We start from the raw sequence: 27,031 nt of genomic DNA, 5'->3' as shown, positions 1-27,031 counted from the left end.
TCTTTACAGCATAACAACAAGCCTTGTTGGGATTATAATTTCTTTTCTCAAATTAATCTAGAAAGTTTATCAGATTTTATGTTTGTTTTAATGTGTAATTACTGTAGCAGGTAGAACTATATATATGTATGTCTGTGCGCGCGCGCATGTACTTTTGTATTTATAACTTGAGCATATATATATATATTTATATATATAAGTTACGTTTGGAATTAACATACAATACTAAATTTATTGTACTGATAAAAATTCATAGATTTTGCAAAACTGGAAGTATGGGAATTGGGCTCACTTCTGAATAGATTATCTGCATTAATAAGACTGTGATCTATCGCTTGGCCCAATTATATAAAAATTCAAAAATATATAAGAGTCACTCTTCAGCTTCTAACTGAGTGTAAGTTCTATTGAGTGTACGACATAATTTTTTTCACTTTTGACGAGAATGTTTTTTTATTTATAACTGAAAATTAGACGTTATTTTTGTTTTGCAAAAATATTATTAGAATATATTTCATTTTCATCAAAATTTTAGAAAAACTTTATTAAAAAGTTGATATTTTTTCAGTAATTAATATTCTTCTCACTTACTGCAGAAAGTTAAGCTTTCAGAGATCTGATTAACATTGTAAGCTTATATACAGAGTGAATCACAAAGTTCTTCCGGAACTTTCATAACCTATTCTACTCGTGAAAATAATGAAAAAGTTCATATAAACATGTTCTAAAATGCTTCGTTTGCAAGTGAAATATTTCTTAAGGATTTCAACTATCCCGATGAAATGAGGTCGTTGTGAAATTTTTAGGACGTTAATTAAGGAACAGGATTAGTGATTTCTTATGATTTTTAACTTGATAGATCGAATAAAATAGATCCCATATTCGTATCTGAAGTAGTTTTTGAAAAATCTGGGGTCAAAACCAATAAATTGGGGTAAAAAGCCCTGTTTTTTTATGTTTGACGGACAATAACTTTGTTTAATGGATAATAAACACATAAAACTTTTAAACAAAACTTGTAGAGAATTTTATTCTGAAAAAAATATAGATAAGTTAAATAAAACAAAGATAAATAAGAAAAATTCCAATTTAGATTATACATACCATTTTTATAATAAATTATGTTTTTGTTCATCCACCATATAGTCCAAGCCATTCTAACTTTACAAAATATGAAATTACAAAAGTATTGAAGTACAAAAATTGAAGATTTTTGGTGGGAACCGCTGTGAAAGTGACGACAAAATCAAGGCAGCTGTACGTGAGTGACTTAATGAACTGGCGGCAGACGACATACAAAAACTTGCGCCACGATTTGAAAAATGCTTGAACTTAGGGGATGATTGTGTGGAAAAACAGTTAAAAAAATGTAAATTATGATGAATATAATAAAGTTAAAATAAATACAACAGATTTGTTATAAAAAACAGTTTTTACTTTCTGGACGACCCTCGTAATAAACCTTTGAAGGCTTGAAGTAAAAAATACTTTATTGAATAATTTTTAATAACTTTTATGTGGCAGTGGTATAGTGTCATGATTATGTATGACATCAAATAATCTTAGAAATAAGGTAAATTTTGAAATCTTATTGTTTTTCTTGTATCCTTGACAAACAATACGGTACTTGGTGCTAAAATTTAAATTAAAACGTTTTAGTAATTTGGAAACATAACAAACCTTTAAATATTTTAAAATTCCTGTACTTTCGTTTTATCTGTATTATCTTTTTTTTTTTTTGAGTACATATTTTCATCTTCTCTTCATGTGGATATTTTTACTTCACGTTAATATTATGCAATAAATTATTTATTAATTTCATAATGTTATTTATCAAAGACCCCTTTTTTAAAAAAACACATTTATATATTATATATATATATATTTAGTTCATATGAAAAATTGTCAATGTAAAATTTAAAGAATAAAACATTTTATATAGATTTCTATTAAATCAATGATTAAAAAGCAATTTTTGGCGTTTTTTTCCAGATTTTTCTTGTCATACTGGAATGGATACTCAACTAAACGATAGAAACGGAGTATCCACAAAAGGTGATTTACCTAATCCTGGTCATAAAAATTGCAATGGAAGTCGAGGCACACTGCGATCAACATTAGCACAAGTGAGTTTTGGATAAATTATTCTATAGTTTGACCTTATAATTTCATTGTTACAGCACTGAATTTAAGATACAAAAAAAAACTTAATTGGACATTCATTCATCATCAATCTCCCATAAAATTTTGTTAACATTTTTACCAATATTAATTACCAGTGATCTGATTTTGGTAATTAAACATATCGATTGATTTCGTAAAACATTATCAATTAGATCTTAGATATCTAATGAGGTTGTCTGATATGAAGACTGTTATATCCTGAATAAGCTTTTTATGTTTTGTTTAAACGAGCAAAATAACGTTGAATCTTTAAAACTGAAAGAAGTTCAACATAGTGAATTATTTAATCATACTCTGATTTCATCATTTGGATCATTTTTAAGTGATGAGTTTCTTTCAAAGTCTATTCTCGGATAATACCTGAAAATAATATAGATAGAGAGCCGAACTACAACGTGTACTGTGAAGTAAACACAGTTCCGCTGACTCGGTTGACTGAGATCTCTGTGATCATTTTTTCACTTCAATTTTTCCCGTGTGTTTTTTTTTTTATTATTCATGTGCCCTATGATATATTTCAAAGGTAGATTGAATTTCAATGAAAATTTACGGGATGATTCATTAGATATTATTACTGAATTAGGTGCTTTCTTTTGAAAAGAAAACTGGTTGAATATACATGCCCCGTTCCTATACTTGTCATTAATTATCTATTTTGGTGTCAACAACAAGCTGTCGCTCAATTATAGCCACCCTATTTTTTTTTTTTTTTTTTTTAATAATAAATTTGCAAGTTTATTTACATGCAGGAGTTTTAAATTATTGAGTACATTACTTAACATCTAAGTCACCATTTATTTCTTTGGTTATTTTTTTATTTTTTATCTGGAATTTTACGGGCATCGACTGCTAAGGTCGATGCCCGTAAAATTCTTCTTCATTAGCCCTCGTCACAATCTTTAAAAGAAATTACTATCACCATTAGCCCTCGTCACAATCTTTAAAAGAAATTACTATCACCATCTGGATCGTCATATGTAAGGGTGTAAAGGGCCCTTACATTTTATTTAAAAGCACAAACTACAAAATACATTTAAGACATAAAAGACAAGGACAATCACAAACACTTACGGGATGTAAAGGGCCCCGATATTAAAATTTGAGATAAGGATCTCAAAAGACCATGAAATTAAAATTAAACTTATCAATACCATTTCTTTCTTTATATATATATATATATAAACTACCGCTTAGAGTATCTTTTATCACAGCTTTAAACTTTCATTTTATAGACTTTTAAGAAGTCCACTGGCGTGTAGAAATGCAACTATATTTTCTTCATTTCCATTATCCAGATCAGCACTAATATTATTTGTAAGACGGAACCTCTTTCTGAGGTCCTCATGTATAGTACACTCTTCTATTAGATGCTTGATTGTCAGTGTTTTATTACAAACACCGCACATTGGTCTTATTTCGCCGGTTAACAAATATGAATTTGTTAATCGCGTGTGACCGATTCTAAGTCTGGTCACCGCTACTTGTTCACGGCGAGTCAACTTAAAGTCGCTTTTCCATTTTTAAGGAGAAGTTTTTACTGAGTTTAATTTTATATTTTAACTCCTCCATTCAGCGTTCCACTTGTTTCTTACTATGTTTGATAGACGGTTTTTAACATCTGCCACTCTTACAGGAAATGTATCCAAATCATCACAGACTGTTGCCTTTCTGGCAGCTTCGTCTGCGATTTCATTACCTGTAATACCAGCATGCCCCGGAGTCCATACAAATACGCATCGCTGTCCTCGTTGTTTTAGGACGTATAAAATGGACAGGATGTTTGGAATTAGGACATCCTTAATGTACTTGTTCCGAATTGCGACAAGTGCACTTAATGAATCGGAACATATTAGCACTCTCTCTTCGCAATAGTGTTCAGTGTAGCGAAGAGCTTGCTGAATTGCAGTGAGTTCTGCCGTGTAGACACTGGCCACATCTGGCAGTTTCCAAAAGCGGGCTTCTTCATTTACATATATTGAGCATCCAACACCATGTTCGGTTTTAGAACCGCCAGTATAAATTCTAATATGTTCTTCGTAGCTACTGACGGTTGCTAAAAATTCCTGCTGGATGATCCCTGCTGGTTTCTTTTTTATTTCTCCATCAGAGAGATCCAAACTTGTATTTACCGCTGGCAAGAGCTATGGCGGTATTTCTCTAGTAGAAATTGCCAATGTATCTGGAATGGCAATTTCATATTTATTTCTTAATTTGTGGTACCTAATTTCGGCTGGTCTGGAATAGGTAGCACGACGTTCGTATAATGCAGCCATGGGATGATTCGTAAACAATTTATTATTTATATGAGCAGGGAAAGCCCGTACATTTGCTGCATATCATAACAAGAGGATCTCTCCTCTATAATGTAGTGGCATTATTCCGGCTTCAGACATCAGACTAGCCGCCGGACTTGTGCGGAAAGCGCCTGTTGCATATCTTATTCCGCTATTATGAACTACGTCTAACTTTTTTAAATGCGACTTTCTAGCGGATGAATATACGATACATCCGTAGTCTACTTTAGATTGAACCAATGCTTTATACAATCTCAATAATGTCTCTTTGTCAGAGCCCCAATTTAAGTTCGATAAACATTTTATAATGTTTAGGGCTCTTTTGCATCTATCGCTCAAGTCCTGTATATGTAATCCCCATGTAAGGGATTTATCCAATACTAATCCTAAATATCTTACATTGTCTTTGTATTGTATTGGATTATCATCAATTGTCAACGCAGGACTTTGATGAAGAATTCTCTTCCTACAAAAGTGTACACAGCACGTTTTTTCTGGTGAGAATTGGAATCCGTTATTCTTTGCAACTTCATTTAGTGCATTGATCGCTCGTTGCAATTTGTACCTCACCATAGCAGTCTTGTTGCTGGCATATACAATTGCCAGATCATCAACATAGACGCTTTTGCTGATTTCTGCTGGAATGGCTAATATCAATTTATTGATGGCAATGGTAACCAAGGTACCGCTCAACGGCGAACCTTGTGGTATGCCATTTTCCAAATTTCTTACAGATGAATATTCGCTACTGACTCGTACTTGGAAAGTACGGTCATTCATATAGTTGCTCAGTAAGACTGGCAGGTTGCCACGAATGCCCCATTCATGTATCTGGATCATTATACTATGACGCCAGGTCATATCGAAAGCCTTCTGAAGATCAAAGAAGACTCCGACACAATGTTTCCTTTTAATGAAGCTGTTATATATAACGTCCTCTAAGCTGATCATTTGATCAGTGGTAGAATGGTATTGCCGAAAACCTGCTTGGTACGGTGATATCAGGTTTTCTTTTTCCAAAACCCAGACGAGTCGATTATTAATCATTTTTTCCAGTATTTTTCCCATAGCACACGTCAAAGAAATAGGACGATAGCTATTGGGGTCTGTTAAATTTTTATTTTTATTTGGTACTGGAACAACATGAGCTTTTTTCCACTGCTGCGGGTACGTTCCATCCCGCCATATTTTATTATAAAGTTCTAATAATCTACGCTTTGCAGTGGTATTCAGCTGCCTGATCATATTATAGTGGATTTCATCCGGACCAGCAGCTGTGTTACCTGATTTTTCCAACGCTTTCGCGAATTCTTCCATTTTAAAAGGTACAGTGTATGAGTAATTATACTCAGTTCTGAAGTTTAGTAGACCTTCAAGTTGTTCTTTTTTAGTACGAAAATCTTCTTCGTAGTTGGCCGTTCTGCTGGCCTTTTCGAAGTGATTGTATAACAGCTCTGCAATTTCATATGGAGTGTCTTTTATTTCATCTTCATCTTAAAGGCTAGTTATGGGAGCAAAATCATTACGCCCACAAATCGCCTTCACTTTCCTCCAAACATCTGATGCAGTAGTAGTTTTGTCAATGGATGACACGTATTGCTGCCAGGATCGTTTTTTCGAGTCTATCATAAGACGTTTTGCATACGCCCTGTATTTCTTAAAGGCAACAAGAATTTCTACACTAGGACGCTTCTTAAAGGCGTTATAAGCCCTTTTCTTTCTTTTTATAGCTTCACTTATTTCATCGTTCCACCATGGAACGGGTTTCTTCGTAAGTTTCCCAGATGTTTTGGGAATATATCTCGATGCCGACTCAATTACTGCATTTGTTATGGCGTCGACATCATCTCCGATAACTCCAGTTGTTTCTGGGAGTATCGTTCTAGCTGTGAAGCTCGTCCAGTCTGCCTTTTCAAATAACCATCTTTTAGGGATGGGATATATTGTTCTTGTAACATCAGTTACAATTTGCACCGGGAAATGATCGCTTCCATGCAGATCGTCTATGACATGGAAGCTGTACCTCGGTGCTATCGATCCGCTTATAAGTGCAAGATCTATACAGGACGTCGATCCATCTCTGGCATTGAAAAAGGTTCCTGATCCGTCGTTTAAAATAATAAGTTCTGAATTCATCAGGAACCCTTCCAGTTCTCTTCCGCGGGGATCTACTCGATCCGATCCCCAAAGAGAATTATGAGCGTTAAAGTCACCCACCAGTAAAGCAAGTGGGGGAAGCTCGGAAATTAGTCTTGCTATGTCATCCTTATTCCAATCAAAATTCGGCAAGTATATGCTGCAAACAGTGATCTGAAGCGGACGCTTCATTCTAACGGCGACCGCTTGTAGGTTTGTGTTTAGAACAACCGCTTCGGTGGTAGCTCTAGTCGATGTTAATATAGCTACTCCACCTCTAACTCTTACATTTGGCGGTTGATCTCGCCGAAATATATCGAATCCTTTTAATTGAAAATTTTCATTTCGGCGGAACTGCGTTTCTTGCAGACATATACAAATCGGGTCTACATCATGTACCAAGCGTTGGAGCTCATGGATGTTTGAAAAACATCCATTGATGTTCCACTGTACTATCGACTCGCTAATTATTAATTAAATTATTGTCTGGGTTTTCCTTTCGGCCATCCTTTTTTCCTCTTCTTCTCCATCCTACGAACAGCATCGTGTTCGCGTAGAAGGTCGTCGCCTGTAAGGCTTCCGGTCTCCGTATCGGAGACCACCGAAGCCGCCGACGACGACGGGCATGGATCGGCACCGGTTACAGACGCCGATTGTGGGGCGGCAACTTGGTCGACCCCAGGCACGGGGGTCGCACCGGTCACCGCCTGCGAAGGGGGGGACATTCGTCCCCCCTGTGAAATTTGTTGTGGTCTGAGGCTTAGAGGCCACCTCAGTTACAGGAGGCTTGGGAGCCTCCATAACAGTCTCTGTAGGAATCACTTTTTCCTTGTCATCAAGAATCTCACTGAGTCGGACTTGGCATTCTGCTTTGGCGTCCGTTTTCTTCAGAACAGGAGCAGCTTTCGGTGTTTTATCTTCGGGAGGAGGCTGTACTAATATTTTTGGCTTTATAGGCTCTTTACTATTGAAAGGTTTCATTTTATTGTCTATAATTCTTTCAATCATATTAGCCAAGGTCGGAGCAAGTTTACTGATGAGTTGACCCTCATCGACAGCAACTGGAGCAGGGACAGGAGCGGCAACCGCAGCCTGAGCGTAAGTTGTTGTTGCTCTAGGCTTACGGGCGTTAACTATCTTCTTTGCATCGAAGTAGCTGACCTTTTGCAGGGTTTTTACTTCCTGCACAGCTACTTCATCTTTGTAGACAGGACAATTCCTTGATCTACAAGAATGCGCTCCTTTGCAATTGATACATGTAGGAGGCTCTTTACACGGCTCTCCCTCATGCACCTCTTCACCGCACACGCATATTTGCGGTCTTTCGCATCTAAGAGCGGTGTGGCCAAAGCGTTGGCACTTGAAGCACCTCATTGGCTGTGGGACAAATGCCCGCACATCCAAACGGTGAATCCCTGCTCTTATCTTTTCCGGCAAAGTAGGCCGGTTGAAAGTGAGGACATGAGAAGCTGAGGGTATTACCTCACCGTTCCTTCTCATGTTCAATCGACGGCACTCTATTACTCCTTGTGCTGCCAGTTCCTCTACAATCTCTTGCTCCGAACAATTTAAAAGATCCCGACAGACCACAACACCCCTTGAGGCGTTGAGCGTGCCGTGGGGATCAACACGTACAGCTAGTTCTCCAATTTTCTTCAGGTCTAGAATCTTCTGAGACTGTATATCATTAACAGTCTCTACATGAAGTCCCGTGAAAGTTTTTCTTATTTCTTTAACAGGGCCTCCAGCACATTTGTTTATTTCTCGAGCGATGAGGAAAGGACTCACCTTCGAGAAATTACCTTCTTCCTTCGTGATAACCAAATACTTAGGTTTTGGAATGCTGCTCTTGAAAAAAGCTTTCTGCAAGCTTTTTCTAGCCTCAATCTCAATCCATCTGGTTTCTGCACTCTTTCGGCGTTTCGCCTCAGGCGAAACGGCCGGTTCTAAACGAGGTGGGGGTACACCCCCACTCCAGGGCTACCAACCCTGGAGGTCCGTTCCGGTACTCCGGTGGAACCGGCATATGTCCTGGCAGAGAGCGGATGCGCAGTCTCTGCACTGACTCCAGGCCCCTACACATCGAAGCTTTCAGGGCTCCCATGCTCCGAACATGGCCACCTTAACTACATGCTTGCCATCGCGGGGGGCATGTGGACGACGAAAGGTCTCCGTTACACCTGCAAATAACTTTCACCGTGGCCGCCACATCGCCAGCTCTAAAGGCGGTATTAATCCATTTCCGTAATCGTTAAGAATGTCGTATCTGCAGGTGGCCGCAAAGTCCAGTCCTGTAATTCGGCCTATAGATGTAAATCGGCCGAAAAAAGCATATCCAAGAAACAACACTCGGAACCCCGTTAGCCAGCTATATGTAATGTACTTGAGTACAGCTGTTGCCGCCCTGGACGTGGAACGTAGATGTTGTGTTCCGGACGTGGGGAATATCTACCTCAGGGCGTGGGGAATATCTACCTCTTTGGTTATTTCATTTTAATTTTTATCATAAATGAAACTCTCGGTTAAAACAGAAAAAAATATTTCTCAGAAAAATCGTCTCAAATTTGATTTATAATTAAATATTAAAATAAATTACATACTTTATGTTATTTAAAATTTTTGACCGAAAATTTTTATAACAATATCAAAAATAGCTGTAAACAAAAGGTAAAAATATTTAATCAATAATAAATGCATTTTTGCATAATTTAAACTTTATAATAATAACTTTAGTAAATTAAATATCCTGAATTAAACTATTAAATATATAAATATATATATATATATATATTTTTTTTTTTTTTGTCTTCAGTCATTTGGCTGGTTTGTTGCAGCTCTCCAAGATTCCCTATCTAGTGCTAGTCGTTTCATTTCGGTATACCCCTACATCCCTAACAATTTGTATTACATACTCCAAACGTTGCCTGCCTGCACAATTTTTTCCTTCTGCCTGTCCCTCCAATATTAAAGGACCTATTCCAGGATGCCTTAATATGTGGCTAATAAGTATTATATATATATATATATATATATATATATATATATATATGCGTGTGTGCTAATTTTATTAATCGTGGCTAGTTTGTATTGATATATAATTTATTTATATAATATTTTCCACTTACCAACGATCTTTAATAGTATGTTCGAGCGCTTTCGGATTAATAACCCATCCTCAGAAACATTGATATGTTATAATTATAATTATTTACTTCACATACCATTAATTATACTAACTTTAATTTTAAAAACAAAAATTATAAATACAACAATTGATCGTTAAAAGGTAAAATAATGTCAACGTTATCCGTAATGTCATATAACAACTGAGACCTTCATACTGACATGATATATCAATATCCATCCACTATCAGCATATTACGTCCAATTTAATCTTTCACTTTTTCTATAGCCGTCAAATATTAGGAGTAGATACTGAAAATTAGTTCACCTATGAATAATAAATTACGCCGATTAACTCATTTAATAGTCTAAAATTACATTGGATTTTCCCTTTCCGAGTTCAATTTTTTTTCGTTTCTTATTAAAAGCCCACTTTTAAACAATCGTTTACATGCTGAATGATATGCTCGCTCTTTCCGAAATAATGCTTTATGTGAGATATTAGGAGGTACAAAGTTCAAAATTAATGAAAATTACACTTATAATTAATTTAATTATTCTTTATCCTTCACATACCTCTGTTTTTAATAATTCTATTCCAACTGTGTTTTAATAATAATAAATAAATATTTGTTATTGTGTTATTAGTAAAGTCTTAAGTTTTATACTAAATTGTTTAGACGATTATTATCTTTTTCTTTTTTTTTTATTTAGCGCGCGCAGTGATGGAACTACGTCAGTCCCCGGCGGTCATACCGAACGGGAGGAGCAAAGATGTTGGACTCGCTCCTCGGAGCCATGCAGGTCCAGAAGGGCCGAAGCACGACGCCCCCCGGATATGTGGGAGTTAAACCCACTAAAAAAAAATTGCGCCCTATCCCCAGTCTATGAACCGGATTCATCAAAAGACATGCGCAGCTCCCAGACAGGAATGAAGCCTTAGCGGGGATGCATCGGACAGTGTGATCCTCCAGTCCGGTCCGCTTCAATGCTACCAAAAGGTGACGGTTCCACGGAGGGGTGTCGCGCATGGGTTATCTGGTGTCCCGGGAGCGTCATTACAGCCATCCACCCACGCTTGTGCGGACAGACGACAGCTCTGCTGTCAGGCTGACCTCTTCCCTTGCGATTAAATAATTCCCTATTTTGCATTTATTTAACACCATCCAGCTTTCCATATCTCCACCAGAAATTTAATTCCCAATTTTTTTTACAAAATTGGGTTTACATTTTTTCGATAGCCATTTTTTCGGTAGCCTTTCTTATTCGATAAGAATAAGGATATAATTAATTTAAATGGGTCTGTATGTATAACAAAATTAATTTAATGTACTCGTAATTCGCGATGCTGCTTCTCCTCACTCACAATTTAAAAAAAAAATGTATTCCTGAAAACTCCTACACAGGGAATTTGTAATTAAAGAACTAAATTTAGGTCAAAGTTGTTGTTATTACAACCTCAAAAATTTTATGTAGTATTTTTAATGATGGTAGAAATAAATCTGCTAGATCTGACTTGATTGTCTTCTACGACGATTACGTACGAAAAAAGGTTGCCCGTGCAATATCACATATGGATAACCATCCATGAATATAATGCACAGACTGAAATCTATTGAAAAAATGTAAATGAATGTAAGTTATAGTAAATAGAATTATCATGCGCTGTTTATCTTGATACAAAAAGTCAAATAAATAATTTACAATAAGTAGTATTTTTATCTTTTACTACTATTCTTATATATTATGTAACACCATATATATTTTACTCTCAAAAGTATTTGCTTTAATAGTATTTTAATTTTAGCATATGTTATATCTTTTATTTTAATGAAGTGACTATTTACTACATACATAATTTAATCGTTTATATCATTTCTACAAACAAGAAAACGATGCTGATTTCAGCATCTCGTACTTCAGGTTTTTTGTTTCAGTACAAAAATATTTATAACTAATTCAATAGCTGCAAGTTCTCCTTGCAGAAAGAAATTGGTTTATTCTGATGTTACAGAATTTCATTAAAAGTACCAGATCAGTCTGTAACTTATATTTAATCTAACACGACTTTTAAAGTTTTACAAACGACCACTATAGTAATTTCAAATGAAAGTTTTCGATGGTTGATTTTTTACAATTTTAGTAAGTGCCTAAGACAACAATAATGCCTCGAATCACTTCGTTCAACTTTTGGTAACGAATCACCATCAGAAAGGAATATTTACAATTAGTTTGCAGAATATTGTCATGGTCATGTTTTCGTCAGAGATGAATTTCGTGAAGGTTGACCAAAAACGGTTGTTGTCCCAAAAAAACATTGATGCTGTTGGCAACACGATTATAGAGGATCGGCATATGACTTACCATTAGATAGATAGGCATCCTTAGGAGTACTGAAGACTACAGTATATTCGATTTTGTAAAATTTAGTTGTGAAAAAGATCTGTTCTCGATGGATTACGCATAATTCGACCGAAGCTCAAAAACAGGCTCGTGTCAATTTGTGTGAGGAAATGCTCAAAAACTTCGACCAAGGAAATCCAAAATCTGTATACAACATCGCAACAGGAGACAAAACTTGGATATATTTGTACGAACCGAAACTAACCAACAATCAACAGTTTGGGTGTTCCAAGATGAACCGAATCCAACAAAAGTGGTTCGTTCGCGAAGCACTTCCAAGAAAATGATTACTTGTTTCTTCGGATATACTGGACGTGTAGCAACCACTGCTTTAGAGAAATGAAGAATAGTTAATGCTGAATGGTATACAAAAATTTGGTTGCCAGAAGTCGTCAATGAAATCGGGAAAAACAACCGAAAACGTCGCACCATTCTTCATCTTGACAATACCAGCTCGTAAATACACAGCACATCAAACAATTACTTGACAGAAAAAGATTGAATTAATACCTCATTGCCCGTATTCACCTGATTTATTGCCTAACGGCTTCTTTTTGTTCCCAAATGTCAAACAAAAAATGCATGGTCAGCGATTTTCATCACCTCAAAAAGCTGTTGAAGCTTCCAAAACCATGTTTTTGAGATACAACTTCGGAGTGGAAAAAATGTTTCGAGAATTGGTTCAAACGCATGTCAAAGTATATAAATCTTAAAGGCGAATATTTTGAGAAACAATAAAACGATTAGTACGAAAAAATGTTTTTTTCTTTTATTGTTTTTGTAAAAATATAAAAGGTGGCCCTCGTAGTAATCAAATTTTATTTTTAGTATTTTTGATTTTGTTTTTTTTATGTGATTTTAGCTCTTTGTTTAATATAAAACTTAAAAAAATCATAGAATTTTTTTTTTAATTCTGCAGAGAAAAACAAAATGTAGACCAGTGCAAAAATATTTAAAAAAGTTGCTTCAAAGGTTATTAAGTGATTTTGTAGAAGATATATCTAGGCAGAAAGAAACTTCATTGCTCTGGTACAACAAAGAAATTTTCTCAACATCCTTGTACTACACCAGCCTACAAGTCATATTTTCCATAAATTTATCAAGTATCTATCTTTGTGGATATTATCATATCCATAAAAAATTTGTCAAGTATCTATTTGTAATTTTCAAAGCTTAAATACACAAATTTCAATAGGCTCACTCTATCATTTTGAAAAAGCACAGAGTTAAAAATGTAAGACTTTTTTTATGTAGACAAGTGAGATTTTTCATTTCTAGGGTCTGTGTCTGCCTGGAAAGAGTAGGTAGAAAATGAACTAATGTATAAAACAAATATGAAACTCAATTATTTGTTTTAGATGCATAATTCATGAAATGTAAGGTCTGTCACTCACGTTTTTGAAACAAGTCACTGAAATATGAAACTAAAAAATTTATTAATTTAAAATATAACCTACAAATATTTATGTACAATTGTAAATTTTAATTATAATATAAGATTTGTCAACTTCTATCAGTATGGTACTGCCTCTTTTATATGCCTTAGTCTGATTTGCTACTAATTTTATTTTCCTATTCTGTAATCTATTGTTTACTTTGAAAGCAAAGTATCTCTTCCACACACTTGATGGAAGTGGTACTTGGGATATTTTAATAATAATTAATTAATCAGTGCACTGTTTTTTGCCAATTAAATTTTTTTTATGTTAATAAAAATTTATATTGCTAAGGAAAAATAAATTTTAGAAGTTCTGATATGAAAAAACTGGATTTACCTGATTTCATATCTAATTTTACACAAAAGAAGCTAATGTTGTTAGTACCAAGATCAACCATATTTAATTTCACCATCAGGAAGGTTAAAGCTGTGTTTAATAGAAAGTCACTTATTAAATCTAAATTTTTACCAATTGGAATTAGATATGAATTGTTAATCCTTACATTTGAAAGGCAAAGCTTTATTACCGAGTAATCTTGAATTATCTTTCTGATTTATACTAGTAAGAAATAAATATACCTAAATCTATTACATTAGTAACTACATGACTTATTTACTAAGCAATCATTATAATTATTAAAAAAACTCTTAAATTAAATTTTCAATTAATGAAGAACTTTTATTGTAGATAGTTGCAATGACTGGCTTTGGAGTTTTTATACTTGCAGTTGGACAAGTTGCTACTGTGCCTACCATTATTATTGGTGCTTTGTTGAACAATAATAAAGAAGATTTTTTACTTGACGATAATGATGCTTCTTGGTTTGGTTAGTTTTCATTATTTGTTATTAATGCTGATTTTCTGCCTATTATACTTTTAATATCTTAAATTATTCTACAACAGCAGAATTTTATGCACCATTAGGTTGTTGCATATATGAATATCACAACAGCCTTGTAAAAACATTAATTTTTCTTACTGTTATTTAAACTCTATAAGCAAATAAGTAATATTATATTGTTTAATAAATTACTATCTGTATAAAAATTTTGTTATTTATGATATTTATTCAATATTCTTCATTGCCCAAGCAATTCATAGAGTGAGTTCATTTGTCTTGGCTGAAATCCAGTTTGCTAATTTAATACAATAGGTATTACATGCAGAAAGACATTTTCATATTGAAGCCACCTTCATCACAAACACAATTTAAGAATACTTACATAAATATATATTTATGTATTTATATACATATATATATATAATATATTTATTTATTTTAATAACTTTTTGAAAATTCAAATAACTCATTAACATATTGACCACTGTGTTAATGTAATTTAATATTAAATGAAATATGAAATATAAATCACCGAAATACAGTAAATAGATAAGTTAAACTTGCCATATTAATTCCAAGAATTAATTTTGATGGAATGGAATGGAATGCAAAGTTGGCAGGAGTCTATTACTCCCTACTTTATCGCAGAACCTGGACAGAGTCCCTTGCTGCTGGATCTTTCTAATCGGACTTGTTTTTAAAAGGGTTATTTTTTTAATCTCGGATCTAATTTTTCAAGTTTTGTCTATTATTATTTTAGTGAATTTAAGACGGATTTAATTGCATTCCAATCCGTTGTTAAACCAGCGTTATCGAACCCATTTCATGGGCCGACCGCGGAAGGCTAGGCTTATAAAGCCTGTCCTCCCGACGTAATTCCCCTTCAGACCGTCCACTGAAGTCCTTTCGGTGCTAACTCTTTAATAGGCTAGCAGGAATACGCCACAACGGGGCACTAGCTATAAGGAGGGAGCAATGCGTCCCCTTTTCCGGAGGAGTCGCAATTGCTGGGTTATTTTATCTTACTGTAAGTTTAACTTACAGATGGTGATACCTATTCACGATCGCGGTTTTGGGGCGGCGATTTTCTGGAAAGAAGTAAACAGTAATTATTCTCTCCACGTAATTATTAACCTTCAGACACGCGTGTGTCTGAGAAGGGGTTGGGGGGACCGCGTGGCCGCAGTGAAGAAACCATTTGTTTTTGTGGTTAATTTTGATAGGATCCGCACCTTCAATTGTTATTAAATTCTAAAAATAATCAAAATATATTTAATTTTTTAATTTGTCTAATTTAAAAAATTTTTAATTTAATATGAATGAATATGCAGATTTAGTGGCCTAGTACTGGAATCTAATAACTGAAGATGCAGGATCCCGTGAAAATTGATTCTTTTGGAATTAATATGGTAAGTTTAACTTATCTATTTACTGTGTTTGGTGGTTTATATTTCATTTAATATTAAATTAAATTTATTTTAATATAAGAAGTTAAATTTTTATAATTACTTGTAGAAATTTTTTATACAGTAATCTGTTACCACAAAGAAAATTTTGTTACCTACCCAAAGAGACCTATTTACTCTTTAAGATGAATAAATATTAAATGATTCACTAAAGTAATGGAACTTTTTTCCAATATGAAGGGTTGTCTCCACATAAAATTTGTTGTTATCATTAAGAAACATAATGAAACTATATTTAGTGATCCTCTGTAATAAAAAGTTCCAATATTTATAAAATGTTTCATCTAATATTTACTCGTATGTTTACGCCAATGCGTAAAGCAGTTATAAGTTAATTCAACTGGTTTGGTATTTGACTTATTTTCATCTAAAATTTAACAGTATTTCGACGTAATGAATATTTCAATTATAAATAAGAAATTTTTCATACACTGAAATTTATGCATTCCATTCAATGTATATATAAACATATGCTCAGCTAATTTTTATTTATGCTTTTTGTATTGATTATTTATTAAGATTTAACTCTGTATTATTTCATGTTTATAATGTTTAAAAAAAAAACGGTAAACATGTTCCGTGAACTCGGCTCCTGGTGGTTCACTCGGCTCCTAATGATTCACTCGGCTCCTGGTGGTTCACTTGGCTCCATCTACACTATATAAGCCGGCTCCCCTCTAGAGTCTGGCAGTCTTTCTCAGTCTCTCTCAGTCTGTGTGTGTCTCTCTCTGTGTGTGTGTATCTCTCAGTCTCTCTCTGACCATCATTCGAAGAATCATTAGTGCATCTTACAACTCTAATATTGTTTAGTCAAAATTTACACCTCATGCAGTTAACAAGTAAATTACACATATTATTCAACAATGAATCTTTTTTTGCATATTAAAAATCCTTTAAACATTATGATTGTGTTTTTTCTTCTCTATAATTGTATGATAAAATATTAAACTTAAAGGAATTTATGTAGACATATACAAAATCCACGATTGTGAGATTATATTTTGTGAAAGTGAATATCAAGATACCAATGTTTCTCATTCTACAGTAATCGTCTGTTAAACTTTCTATTATGATAGTCCAGATTACATTCTGTGCCAGTGAGTATCAAGATATTGTTTTTCATTAACAAAAAACAGTAATCGTCTACTAAATATTAAGGTAATCCTCTGTTAAATAATAAGATATTATTATTATACTCTGTATTGTTATTATATAATGTGTATATGTAAAAGAAATATTTAAGGTATTAAGTTTACTTATACTTTACTTAAGGATTGTTGTACATAAATATCGCACAAGGAGATTTTGTGCAAAGCATTTGTCTTAACAAAACAATAATATGTAATAATGTATTTATGCTTTTTTTTGTTTTTATGAATATGGTTATATAATTCTGATTTTCATTCTGTTAAAAATAAAGTCCAATTTTTTTTAGCAAAAACGAGCTATGTGTAATTTTATTTTTTGTAACTTTCCCCAACAATTTATCTACTTTAAAGTGTTGTAAAGTTCACAATCTACTAAGCCTAGGTTGTCTTGTATCGCTTCATGTTGGCCTCTGACTTTTATCTTTGGGCCAGACCTTGGTTACATTCGAACAGTGCAATGTAATGAATGACAAAAGTAGGATAACTGAAGGTCATGGTTAGTCAGTTGATGCAATCAGGATGAGATGACTGGCATATGTTGTGATGAAATCCCATGGGGATACTTAATGTTTATTATTTCTTTTGTGTGTAGTATTATACAATGGAAAGTAAGTATGGATAGACATTCTTTTTATTGGTACTGAGCATGAGCATTGTTTCTAATATGATTATTTTTAAAAAAAGTTAATCAATAATAAATACACTAAGTGATTAAACAATTCAATATTTATAATTATTTTGGTTTTTTTTACAGGAAGTATAGTATTTATTACTCAGCCTGTAGGGGCTCTTTCATCTGGCTTCTGTCAAGACATTATTGGAAGGAAACGCACAATGCTTGCAGTGAACATACCTATTCTTATTGGTTGGATTCTCTTATATTACTCCTCTAGTGTACTACACCTTAATTGGGCAGCATCTTTATTAGGAGTAAGTCTTGGTTTCATAGAAGCGCCTGCACTCTCATATATTGGCGAAGTGTCAGAACCTCACCTACGAGGAGTGATGTCTTTATTTGTAGGAGTATTTGCCAGTGTTGGAATGTTACTAGAAAGTTTTATTGGTGCATTAACAGATTGGCGCACTAGTTGTGCTATAGGTGCCGTGTTTCCAGTGATAGCAATCATATCTCTATCAATGGTTTGTTATTATTACTGTTATTTCTTTTATTAAAGTTATTATTCATAAATATGAAAAATATCCATATTTATATTGATGAATCTTTAACATGAATAATTACTTTAGACAGGTGCATTATCACTTTTTCAGATTTAAGTTCAGTCTACAAGTAATAAAATACAGAAATTGTATATTTCTAGGTAACCACTCAAAAGTAAAAAATTCATAAATAAAAGAAACAACTATGATACCTTACTTAGAAAAAAACAGATAACACTGGAGAACAAAAAAAAATTTATTTGCTCAGGAAGAAAAATATATGGTTCTGATAGTATTTTTCTCCTGAATTCAAATATGATGTTGGTTTATCCCCCATCACGCAAAGTTTCCGAGAGACAGGCATTTATAATTTCAAACATTTTAATACGTTTTGCATTCTTAACTATACAATATTCAAACATTTGACCCACCTCAAAAGTAAGAAATTATAATTTTCTGCTATATTTTGTCTGCAGAGCATCCTTCTTGATGGTCCAACAACAATCGGTCAGCATATTACGATTTCATTTGCATTGATACCTTGATACCTCTTTTCCATAACAGAAATCTCCTGATGAAAGTGTTCCCTGTACTCATCACTCACTGCGCCAAGATTTTCCAGGAAGAAATCTAGGTATGAATGCAGAAAGTGTACTTTTAAGGACATATTACAACCCAAATTTTTATAAGATGTTATGTGTTCGTTGACATATCACGGTAATTTTCAGCCTTTCGATTTCCCAAAAAACTCTGAGTAACATTTTTGAATGCTTGCCAAGCTGCTTTCTCCAGTGGATTCAATAGTTCCTCAAACTTTTCATCATCCAATAGTGGTCATATTTTTTGGACCCACAAATATCCCTTCTTTAATTTTTGCATCACTAATTTTAGGAAACTACTGTTTTAAGTAAATCAAACCAGGAGTATTGTCCATGGCCTTGACAAAATTCTTCATTAATCCTAGTTCGATATGTAGCTGAGGTAGATACACGTTTTTAGGATTACACAATGGGTCATGTTTCACATTTTTCTGTTCAGGAATGAGTGACTTGCGTTTGGACCATTCTTTTTTAATGACTTTTTTTTCTGTCCCTAGTATCCCATTCACATAAAAAACAACAGTACTTTGTGTAACCAAGCTACAGACCAAGAATAAGTGCAATTATCTTCAAATCACCACAAATATTCCATTCATACACTGCATATGGAAGCTTTTCTAATATAAATTTAAAGTTTTCATAAGTTTCTTTCGTACTAGCAGAATGAGCCCATAAGTACTGATGAGAATTTACTGCCATTATGCAAAAGCACAGATTTTAAACTAACTTTAGGAGAATCAATGAACAAGCGCCATTCTGTTTGGTTATGTTCATTACAAAGTGTCTCCGTAAGAGAAGAAATGTCATTACAAAACACTAAGCCATTTTCTTCAGAAGAATAGTCCTTAAATTCAGAATGATGATTACAATAAGTACATGTCTTTGTATTCTTTTGAAGAAGATTCCAACCTTTTAGCCAGGAAGCAACAATTTCAGACTGTTTTTTTGGATAATTTTAAATCTTGTATGAAATCATTAAAATTTTCTTGAGTCAGTAGATGAGGCTCAGATGAACTGCTTTGTTCAAAAGTAGTATCACCAGAATCTGTTTCTTTTTCTTCCTTACTTCTATTAGACTCTGAGTTCTCTTTACCTAATGACACATGTTCTGGAGGCTTTGGTATGGGCAATTCCTCACAGTGTGGAATTGGTCTCATTGCAGATTGCAAGTTAGGGTACACCACTATATGTTTTGATTTTAAAGTAATCCCTTTAATGTTTGTTAAGCAGAAATAACAGTCAGAAGAATGATCTTTGGGTTCCCTCCAAATCATAGATGTAGCAAATGGCATGTGGCGTGTGGCACTTTTTTCCATGCAGTAAGAAGCCTGCTACATGATAAACAACAGATACATTGGGCTCAGGCCTTTGTTTGGTCCCTGACTTTATACCCAAAATAAAGTTCATAACACCTTTTTACTAATGGAGTAAGGTATCACCTTTGGGACTTGAGCGTCACTTCACCACATACATAACAAAAATTGTTAGGATGAGTTAAACAAACTCCAAGCATTTTGTAACTAATGACTAATTAAAAGAAATAAAGTTGTAAATATGTAATACACAATAATTCAGACACAATGCACTCGCAATGACGTGTTTACTGGTTCACTACTATCTCACAACTGGCATCGTTCTGATGAATATGTGCTACACTAGATCACATTTGTACATGTCTATACATGTTTCTGAACCTGCACAACCTGTGCAACCCTTTGAGTTAGCTCATTTGTTTCCATCACATTTACAATGCTCTAGAAGCTCTTACTTGATAAGGGACAAAAAACATTTTAATATTTAAAAAAATTAAAATAACAAAAAAAACAGTGGATGTTGGAGAAATTCCAAATACACATTGGAAAACAGACTAAAAAATTACATTAAGTACACCTTTTGGTATTCGTGAGACAAAAATTATGTTGACCAGTATAATTAATAAGTCTTTATTTTTTCTCTTATTTTATGTTTAAATTGCAGGATTATAAATTATATAACAGAAGTTTCTTTTATAGATAAAAATGTTAAAACGCAAAATTTATTATTTATTTGGTAATGTTAATTATTGTGTTTGATTATTTTTAGATTCCAGAGTCACCATCATGGTTAGTAACACAAAATCGTATTTCTGATGCAGAAAAAGCATTATGCTGGTTACGAGGTTGGGTTCATCCTATCAAAGTAAGAGAAGAATTTTTATTGTTACTAGAATATATAAAATCACCTGAATCAAAAGAAATGGAAAGCATTACAGAATCAAAGAAAAACAACAACACTACTGATAATGGTATAGTTACGCATTTAACAAAACTAATTTATCTGTTTTATTACTTGATACCATCATAGGTATCAATCAGTTTCAAATAATGGAGATGTAAGTAAGAAGGAGTTGTTGGTAATTTATTAAAGAACAAAGACACAATAATCAGATAAACAAATGAAGTTGCAACAGGAACTAAATAAAAGTTAATTTTGCTATTTTTTTAATTTGAATGTCTTAAAAATAAATACCCTCATTTGAATTTATGGATTTCTCAACATTCACCTATAATTGTAATTTAGAAAGGAAAAAGCTGCACTTTATTGGAAATATGCTTTATGTTTTAAAGGTAAAAAGTGTATTTAGCAAACAATAATTTATGCATACATATTTTTTAAATAGCATACAATCTAATTATTATTAAAAAAATGTATTCCTGGATAATGATATTTTCCACTGCCTGGTGGTATGACTTCACAGTTATAGATTTTAGATGTAGTTGTGAACAAGCCTTTCAAAGATAATCTTAAAAAAAAATTATAATTGTTGGATGCAAAGTAACAGTCATCCATTAACTCCTACTGGAAGAATAAAAAAGACCTTCTGTGAGCTTATGTGACTGGACTATTAAGTCATGGAACTCAATAACACCAGATAGCATTTGACAAGGATTTAAAAATATTTCATTAGCAATACATAAGATGCAACTGAAGATGATATTCTATAGGAAGAAGAATCAGATAATGAATATATTTTATTTTCAGATGCAGTAGTGATGATGATAGTGTCAATTCAAGTCTTCATGTGTTGTGAATGAATTTTTGTGAAATAGTGAATTTTTTAATGCAATTTTCTTTTTCATGAAAATATAGAAAACCAATTTAAATAAAGATTTAAAAATTGTAATCATTATTATTTCTTTTAAAATATTTGTTCCTAAAAATCTTGCACACAGTTTTATTTTTTATTTTTTTGGTTTTTTATTTTGGTGGTATTTAGATGCAAATTTTAATTAAACAAATATGTATAATATTATAAAATAATAGTATAATAAAAAGTATCTGTAATATTATAATTATATGAATTTTGAAATTAATTTCTTATTGGTGGTAAAATTCTATTTGGTAAAAAAATAATCTTTTACAAACATTTTACTGAAAATTAAATTCAAAAATGGGGGGGATTGTCCTATATTCGAGGTTGACATATATTGAGCAAATATGGTACTTACAAGGATTTTTTCATAATTAGATTTTTCATAAATTTTTTTAGAAATTGTTTTTATTGGTAATTTAACAAGGTTAATTTATTGCAAATCTAAAAGAGACTTTATTTGAAAATTTGTTGGGCTTAACAAATATTTTCTTGAAAACTATAAGAGATAAATTTCTGGGATCTATTTTATCCAATTTTTCAGGTCAAAAATAAATAACCTGATACATATCCTGATTGGGTAACTCTCATTGGTAAACATTTATTGATTTGATGATTTTCTACTTTAATTTTTTTCATTTTTGGCATTATTGGATAATTAAGGCATAATGATATATAGCCAAATGTCATTTTAATTATCAGATTTTTTCACATGAAGATTCAAAAAAGTAGGTAATTTTTTAACACAAATAAATTTCTACAATTTCCTAGGTAAAACAGGTAAATGTGGTAGTGTTTTTATAACTGATTTGATGGAAAAAAAAAAGCCCAACAGGCATTAACTCCTCTATATTCTGTTTATTATGACTGGTACGCTGAAGCTGCTGACAGGTGATAAATGATTTTTTTTTGTAATATGTGCTGAACCTCCAAATGAAAGGCAGAGATCCTATGACTCCACCACAGAAATCCGCTAAAGATTTTAGTTATACAAATGATACACTTTACACAAACTTCACAACCTACATTCTTTACAAATAAGTAAAAGAAATAAGATGATTTTACTTTCTTAGCTTTTAAAGTTGCACCAGTTTTACATTTTAAATTGTTAACTTCTTGATAAGTGTGTCCCAGAACAAGTTAGTGCTAGCAGTTTTTTCTTTCATAGTGTTTTTGTCTTAAGTTATCTAGAAATATTATAGTTAATATTTAATTATAGATATGAAACTGTTACAAAGCAAAATCAATTTTTTTTTCAGAAACTAAAAAAAATAAAAAAGGTGGAATAATCAGTAAGTTAAGAGTTTTAACAAAACCAAGTGTATACAGACCGCTATGGATGATATTGATTTATTTTTTTATTTCTAATAGTGTATCATTAAGTGGTATTAGACCATTTCTTGTTTATATATTTAAATTAATCGGAATGCCAATGGATCCAAATTGGGTACTGGTATGTATTAATTTACTTTTATTACAAGTTACAATTTTATTAAGTTTTTACTTATAAAAAAAATTATTATGAAACAAACTAAATGATAAATAAGGAGAATGAATTTTATTTTTGCTTGCTTAGTACAATAATAGTATACCATCTGACAGTAAATATTTATATTACTAGATTAGATAAATATGTGTGTAAATCTGTATGGTAGTTATAATTATTGAACATCCAATGAAACATGTTATTCACTAAACTAAAAGTACATTCAAATTATGAGGGATTTTATCATTTAAAGTATGCTTAAGATCGTACTGTTCCTAAACCACCAAAGGAACTGTTTAACTCTGAAATATTCTGTGCAACATATTTTGAACAGTTTTTAAATAATTTGAAAGTGACTAATTTATTTATTTTTTTTTGTTGTAATTTTTATTGAATTATTTATCAACAAATATAGGTATTAGGAAATAATTAAGTTAATGAATTTAGTACACATATCAAACACAAAATAAAAATTGATTCTGTTTTCAGGTAATAACAGCAGGTTTGCAAATAATTGGTAGCTTTGTTGGAATGTTTTCTCTGAGATTATTTGGAAAGAGAAATGTTAATTTCATAACTCTCTTTATATGCACAATATGTTGCTATATAATAGGAATCAGTCTAATTGTTAAAAATGTTACTCCATGGGTACCATTTATTTTCTTAAATCTTTTGTTCTTTGCTGCTGGATGTGGAGTGTTGCCATTACCATGGATTTTAATTGCTGAAGTATTTCCGTTAGAGTAAGTAACCTTTTACTGAGAACAGTAAAAAATCTAAGGTACATTTTTTTTGTTTATATAATTTGATGTGTAATGTATTTTTTGTGATCATGTATTTTTATCTTTATTTTATTTGTGTTTTACTAATATTCTGTTTACACATTTTATTGTGTAACTATTAATATTTCCAGTCCACCTTATAGTCTTAAATTTAGTTTTTGACTAACAAGAATATCTGTACCATGCAGTAGTATGAATATTGTTTCAAGGTACTGCTTTTTTGTTGGGTTGTATTCACAATTTTTAATTGATTATAATTTTATCTGTTTAAAAAATTTGCTTCCTGACTTGAAGTTATGTAAAATATTAGAAAGTGAAAATATGTTTGGGGTTTTTGCCAATATCAATTTTAAAGAAAAAATTTTTTAAAATTGCTATTTCAGAACTCAATTTCTCTCTTATTTTTTACTCTCTAGTTTTTATATTTTTTGTCTAGTCAACCTTTAAAACCCTTGCAAATTAATTATATTAATAGATTATCTCAGATCCGGCTCACTGAAGCGGGATTATTTTATTTGTATTAAAATTGAAAACGTTTTGAATTTGTATTAAAACTGATAGTTTGGTCAATGAACAGTTGTCTTGCCATTGCATACTGTCAACCAATTGGTTATGCTGTCACCTTTAAAATTGTAAACATCATCCACTTTAATAAATACTGTGGAAAGTGTATAATAACAGAGGAATGTGTCACCACAAAATTACTTGAAAGTATGATTTCACACAAAAGTAACTTTTATGATGTTTGGTAGCATTTTCTGATTATCATCATGATTTTTCTTATTATGATTTAGTCCAGTAATTTATAATTTCTGCTATATTGTTAGACGAAGAACAATACAAAAGTAAACAGTCACTGCATTCCACTATAGATTTAGTAGAATGTTTTTATTTATTAATTTAGTGATACTGCATTATTAAGTTAATTATTTATTATTATATAAAAGAAAAAGTACGTGATTTAAATCCATTTTTTAATAGATTATGATATATGAACATTTTATTCATGTTTTTATTTAATTTTAAGTTCTCTTTTTGTCATGACATTATCATGTCTGTTTCATTAAACACTTGGTCACAAATTTTAAAACTTTAATAAGTACATGAACATACCGAATTGTAGTGTAATGTATTCTGAATGTGCACTGGTGCACAAGCCAATGTAAGAGAATGCACAATCTATTGAAAACTACAAACAGTAAGTTCATGGAAAGCAGCTAACCAGCTGAAGTATAAATATATTTCAGCAATTTCAAACCCAAATATATTGCAATAGAAAGTACACTTTTTGTTGTGGAATTCTTTATTTAACTGGATTATATTTTTGTTTATAGGGGAAAAGGTATTGCAAGTGGACTAGCAGGAGCACTTAGTTACGTAATGATTTTCATAATTACTAAAACATATGTAAATCTTTCAGCTTGGTTTGATCTACATGGTACTATATTTATATATGGAACAATTGGTCTCTTTGGATTACTATATACATACTTTTATCTACCAGAAACTGAAGGCAAAACTTTACAAGAAATTGAAGAATTTTTTAAAGATAAAAAATCAAATAAGAAATAATAAATGGTATGATGTAAAAAGGATTGTTGAATGTGAAAAAATTATTTGTTGGATGCAAAAATTATATTACAAAATTAATAATTTGTACGAGACCATAGTTTTTATGTTTTTTATAATTTTACAAATGTTATATGTTTTGTTTCGAATTACAAAAAATGTTTATAACGGTTTAAAAATTGAAAACCTTAAAATTCAAAAGTTTTTCCTAATATGAGGTATTACAGCAGTATGGGATGAATAACAGTGAAAATTGTGTTTTAGTTTGTTACCATTAATCTATTTATCACTTTATTCTCCTTAATCTGATGTAAATTTCGATTACTTGAGTGAAAAATTTCATCTCCTCTGATGTTATGTTATTTCTTTCAAAATTGATGAGAAGATTCTGTTTGATTTATATAAAAATAATTTCATGAAACGATTAAGAAATGAAATTTGTAACTTTACAATTTAAAAGTAAAAAAAAAAATATTACCTTCACCAAGAATTATGTAACAATAATGTGATGTTTTGTGTCAAGGAACTTCAAAGAAGAACTGAACTGAGCGGGTTAGTAATTCGTAATTAGTAGTATTTAATTCAGTTCTTCATTACATTTGTATAAAAATGGATACGTATTTCAAACTGATAAACAATCGTGGCAGCGGTCAATTCGCGTACCCCTTCGCTTATGTAGTTGCCCGACACAAAAATCTAGTCATTAGATGACTAAGCCAAAGTGATAGGCAGGTCTTCATATCGGCCAGTACTACACACTTACAAATCGTGCAGAGAATGCATACTTTAATAAGGCTAGGAATTTGTAGAACGTAATTACTTCTAGTATTGCACCTACTTAGAAGTTTGTATTAGCTTTCAAAGAACAGACTAATTGTAAATTGCAACAAAGAGCAGCGTAAATGTACGAGTGATACTGTCTGGGAAAAAATAGATCTGAGCCCTACTCTTCTTTCTTTTCTACACTGATTTATTATCGTTACCCATTATTTATAAGCATACCTCTCAGATTCTGCTAATAGCAACTACTGATAAGAGAAATATAGAGAGAGGAATAGATTATGTATCTGGAAAAAGAATTTACCTGTGCCAAAACTGGAGAATCTAATAAAATAAATTTTGGTGTACACAAGTGATTTTTATTTCCCCTTTTAAAACATCACGTCATTGCGTCCAACATTAAAATCCTATTTTATAAGATTTCCCTACAGATTTTGTTATTAAAAATAAACAAAACTAGTTTTATAAAATATATTTTTTCTTTTTATGTAAA

General features: G+C 32.1%; 1 protein-coding gene across 1 annotated transcript in view; it reads left to right on the top strand.

Annotated features, from left to right (window-relative positions):
* Positions 1-25,926, top strand: part of LOC142317603 (uncharacterized) — a 93,892-nt gene extending 67,966 nt beyond the window's left edge. The window contains exons 8-15 of the mRNA XM_075354159.1: positions 10-94; positions 1,993-2,126; positions 14,267-14,405; positions 17,789-18,174; positions 20,874-21,075; positions 23,181-23,374; positions 23,897-24,150; positions 25,524-25,926. Of these exons, the coding sequence (XP_075210274.1) occupies positions 10-94; positions 1,993-2,126; positions 14,267-14,405; positions 17,789-18,174; positions 20,874-21,075; positions 23,181-23,374; positions 23,897-24,150; positions 25,524-25,761 (1,632 nt within the window). The 3' untranslated portion in view covers positions 25,762-25,926. The remainder of the gene's footprint in view (positions 1-9; positions 95-1,992; positions 2,127-14,266; positions 14,406-17,788; positions 18,175-20,873; positions 21,076-23,180; positions 23,375-23,896; positions 24,151-25,523) is intronic.
* Positions 25,927-27,031: the final 1,105 nt, after the last annotated feature.

Source organism: Lycorma delicatula, chromosome 1 (assembly GCF_047948215.1).
Source record: "Lycorma delicatula isolate Av1 chromosome 1, ASM4794821v1, whole genome shotgun sequence".
In the NCBI taxonomy this organism is placed as follows: domain Eukaryota; kingdom Metazoa; phylum Arthropoda; class Insecta; order Hemiptera; family Fulgoridae; genus Lycorma; species Lycorma delicatula.
This window is presented reverse-complemented; position numbering and strand designations above follow the sequence as displayed.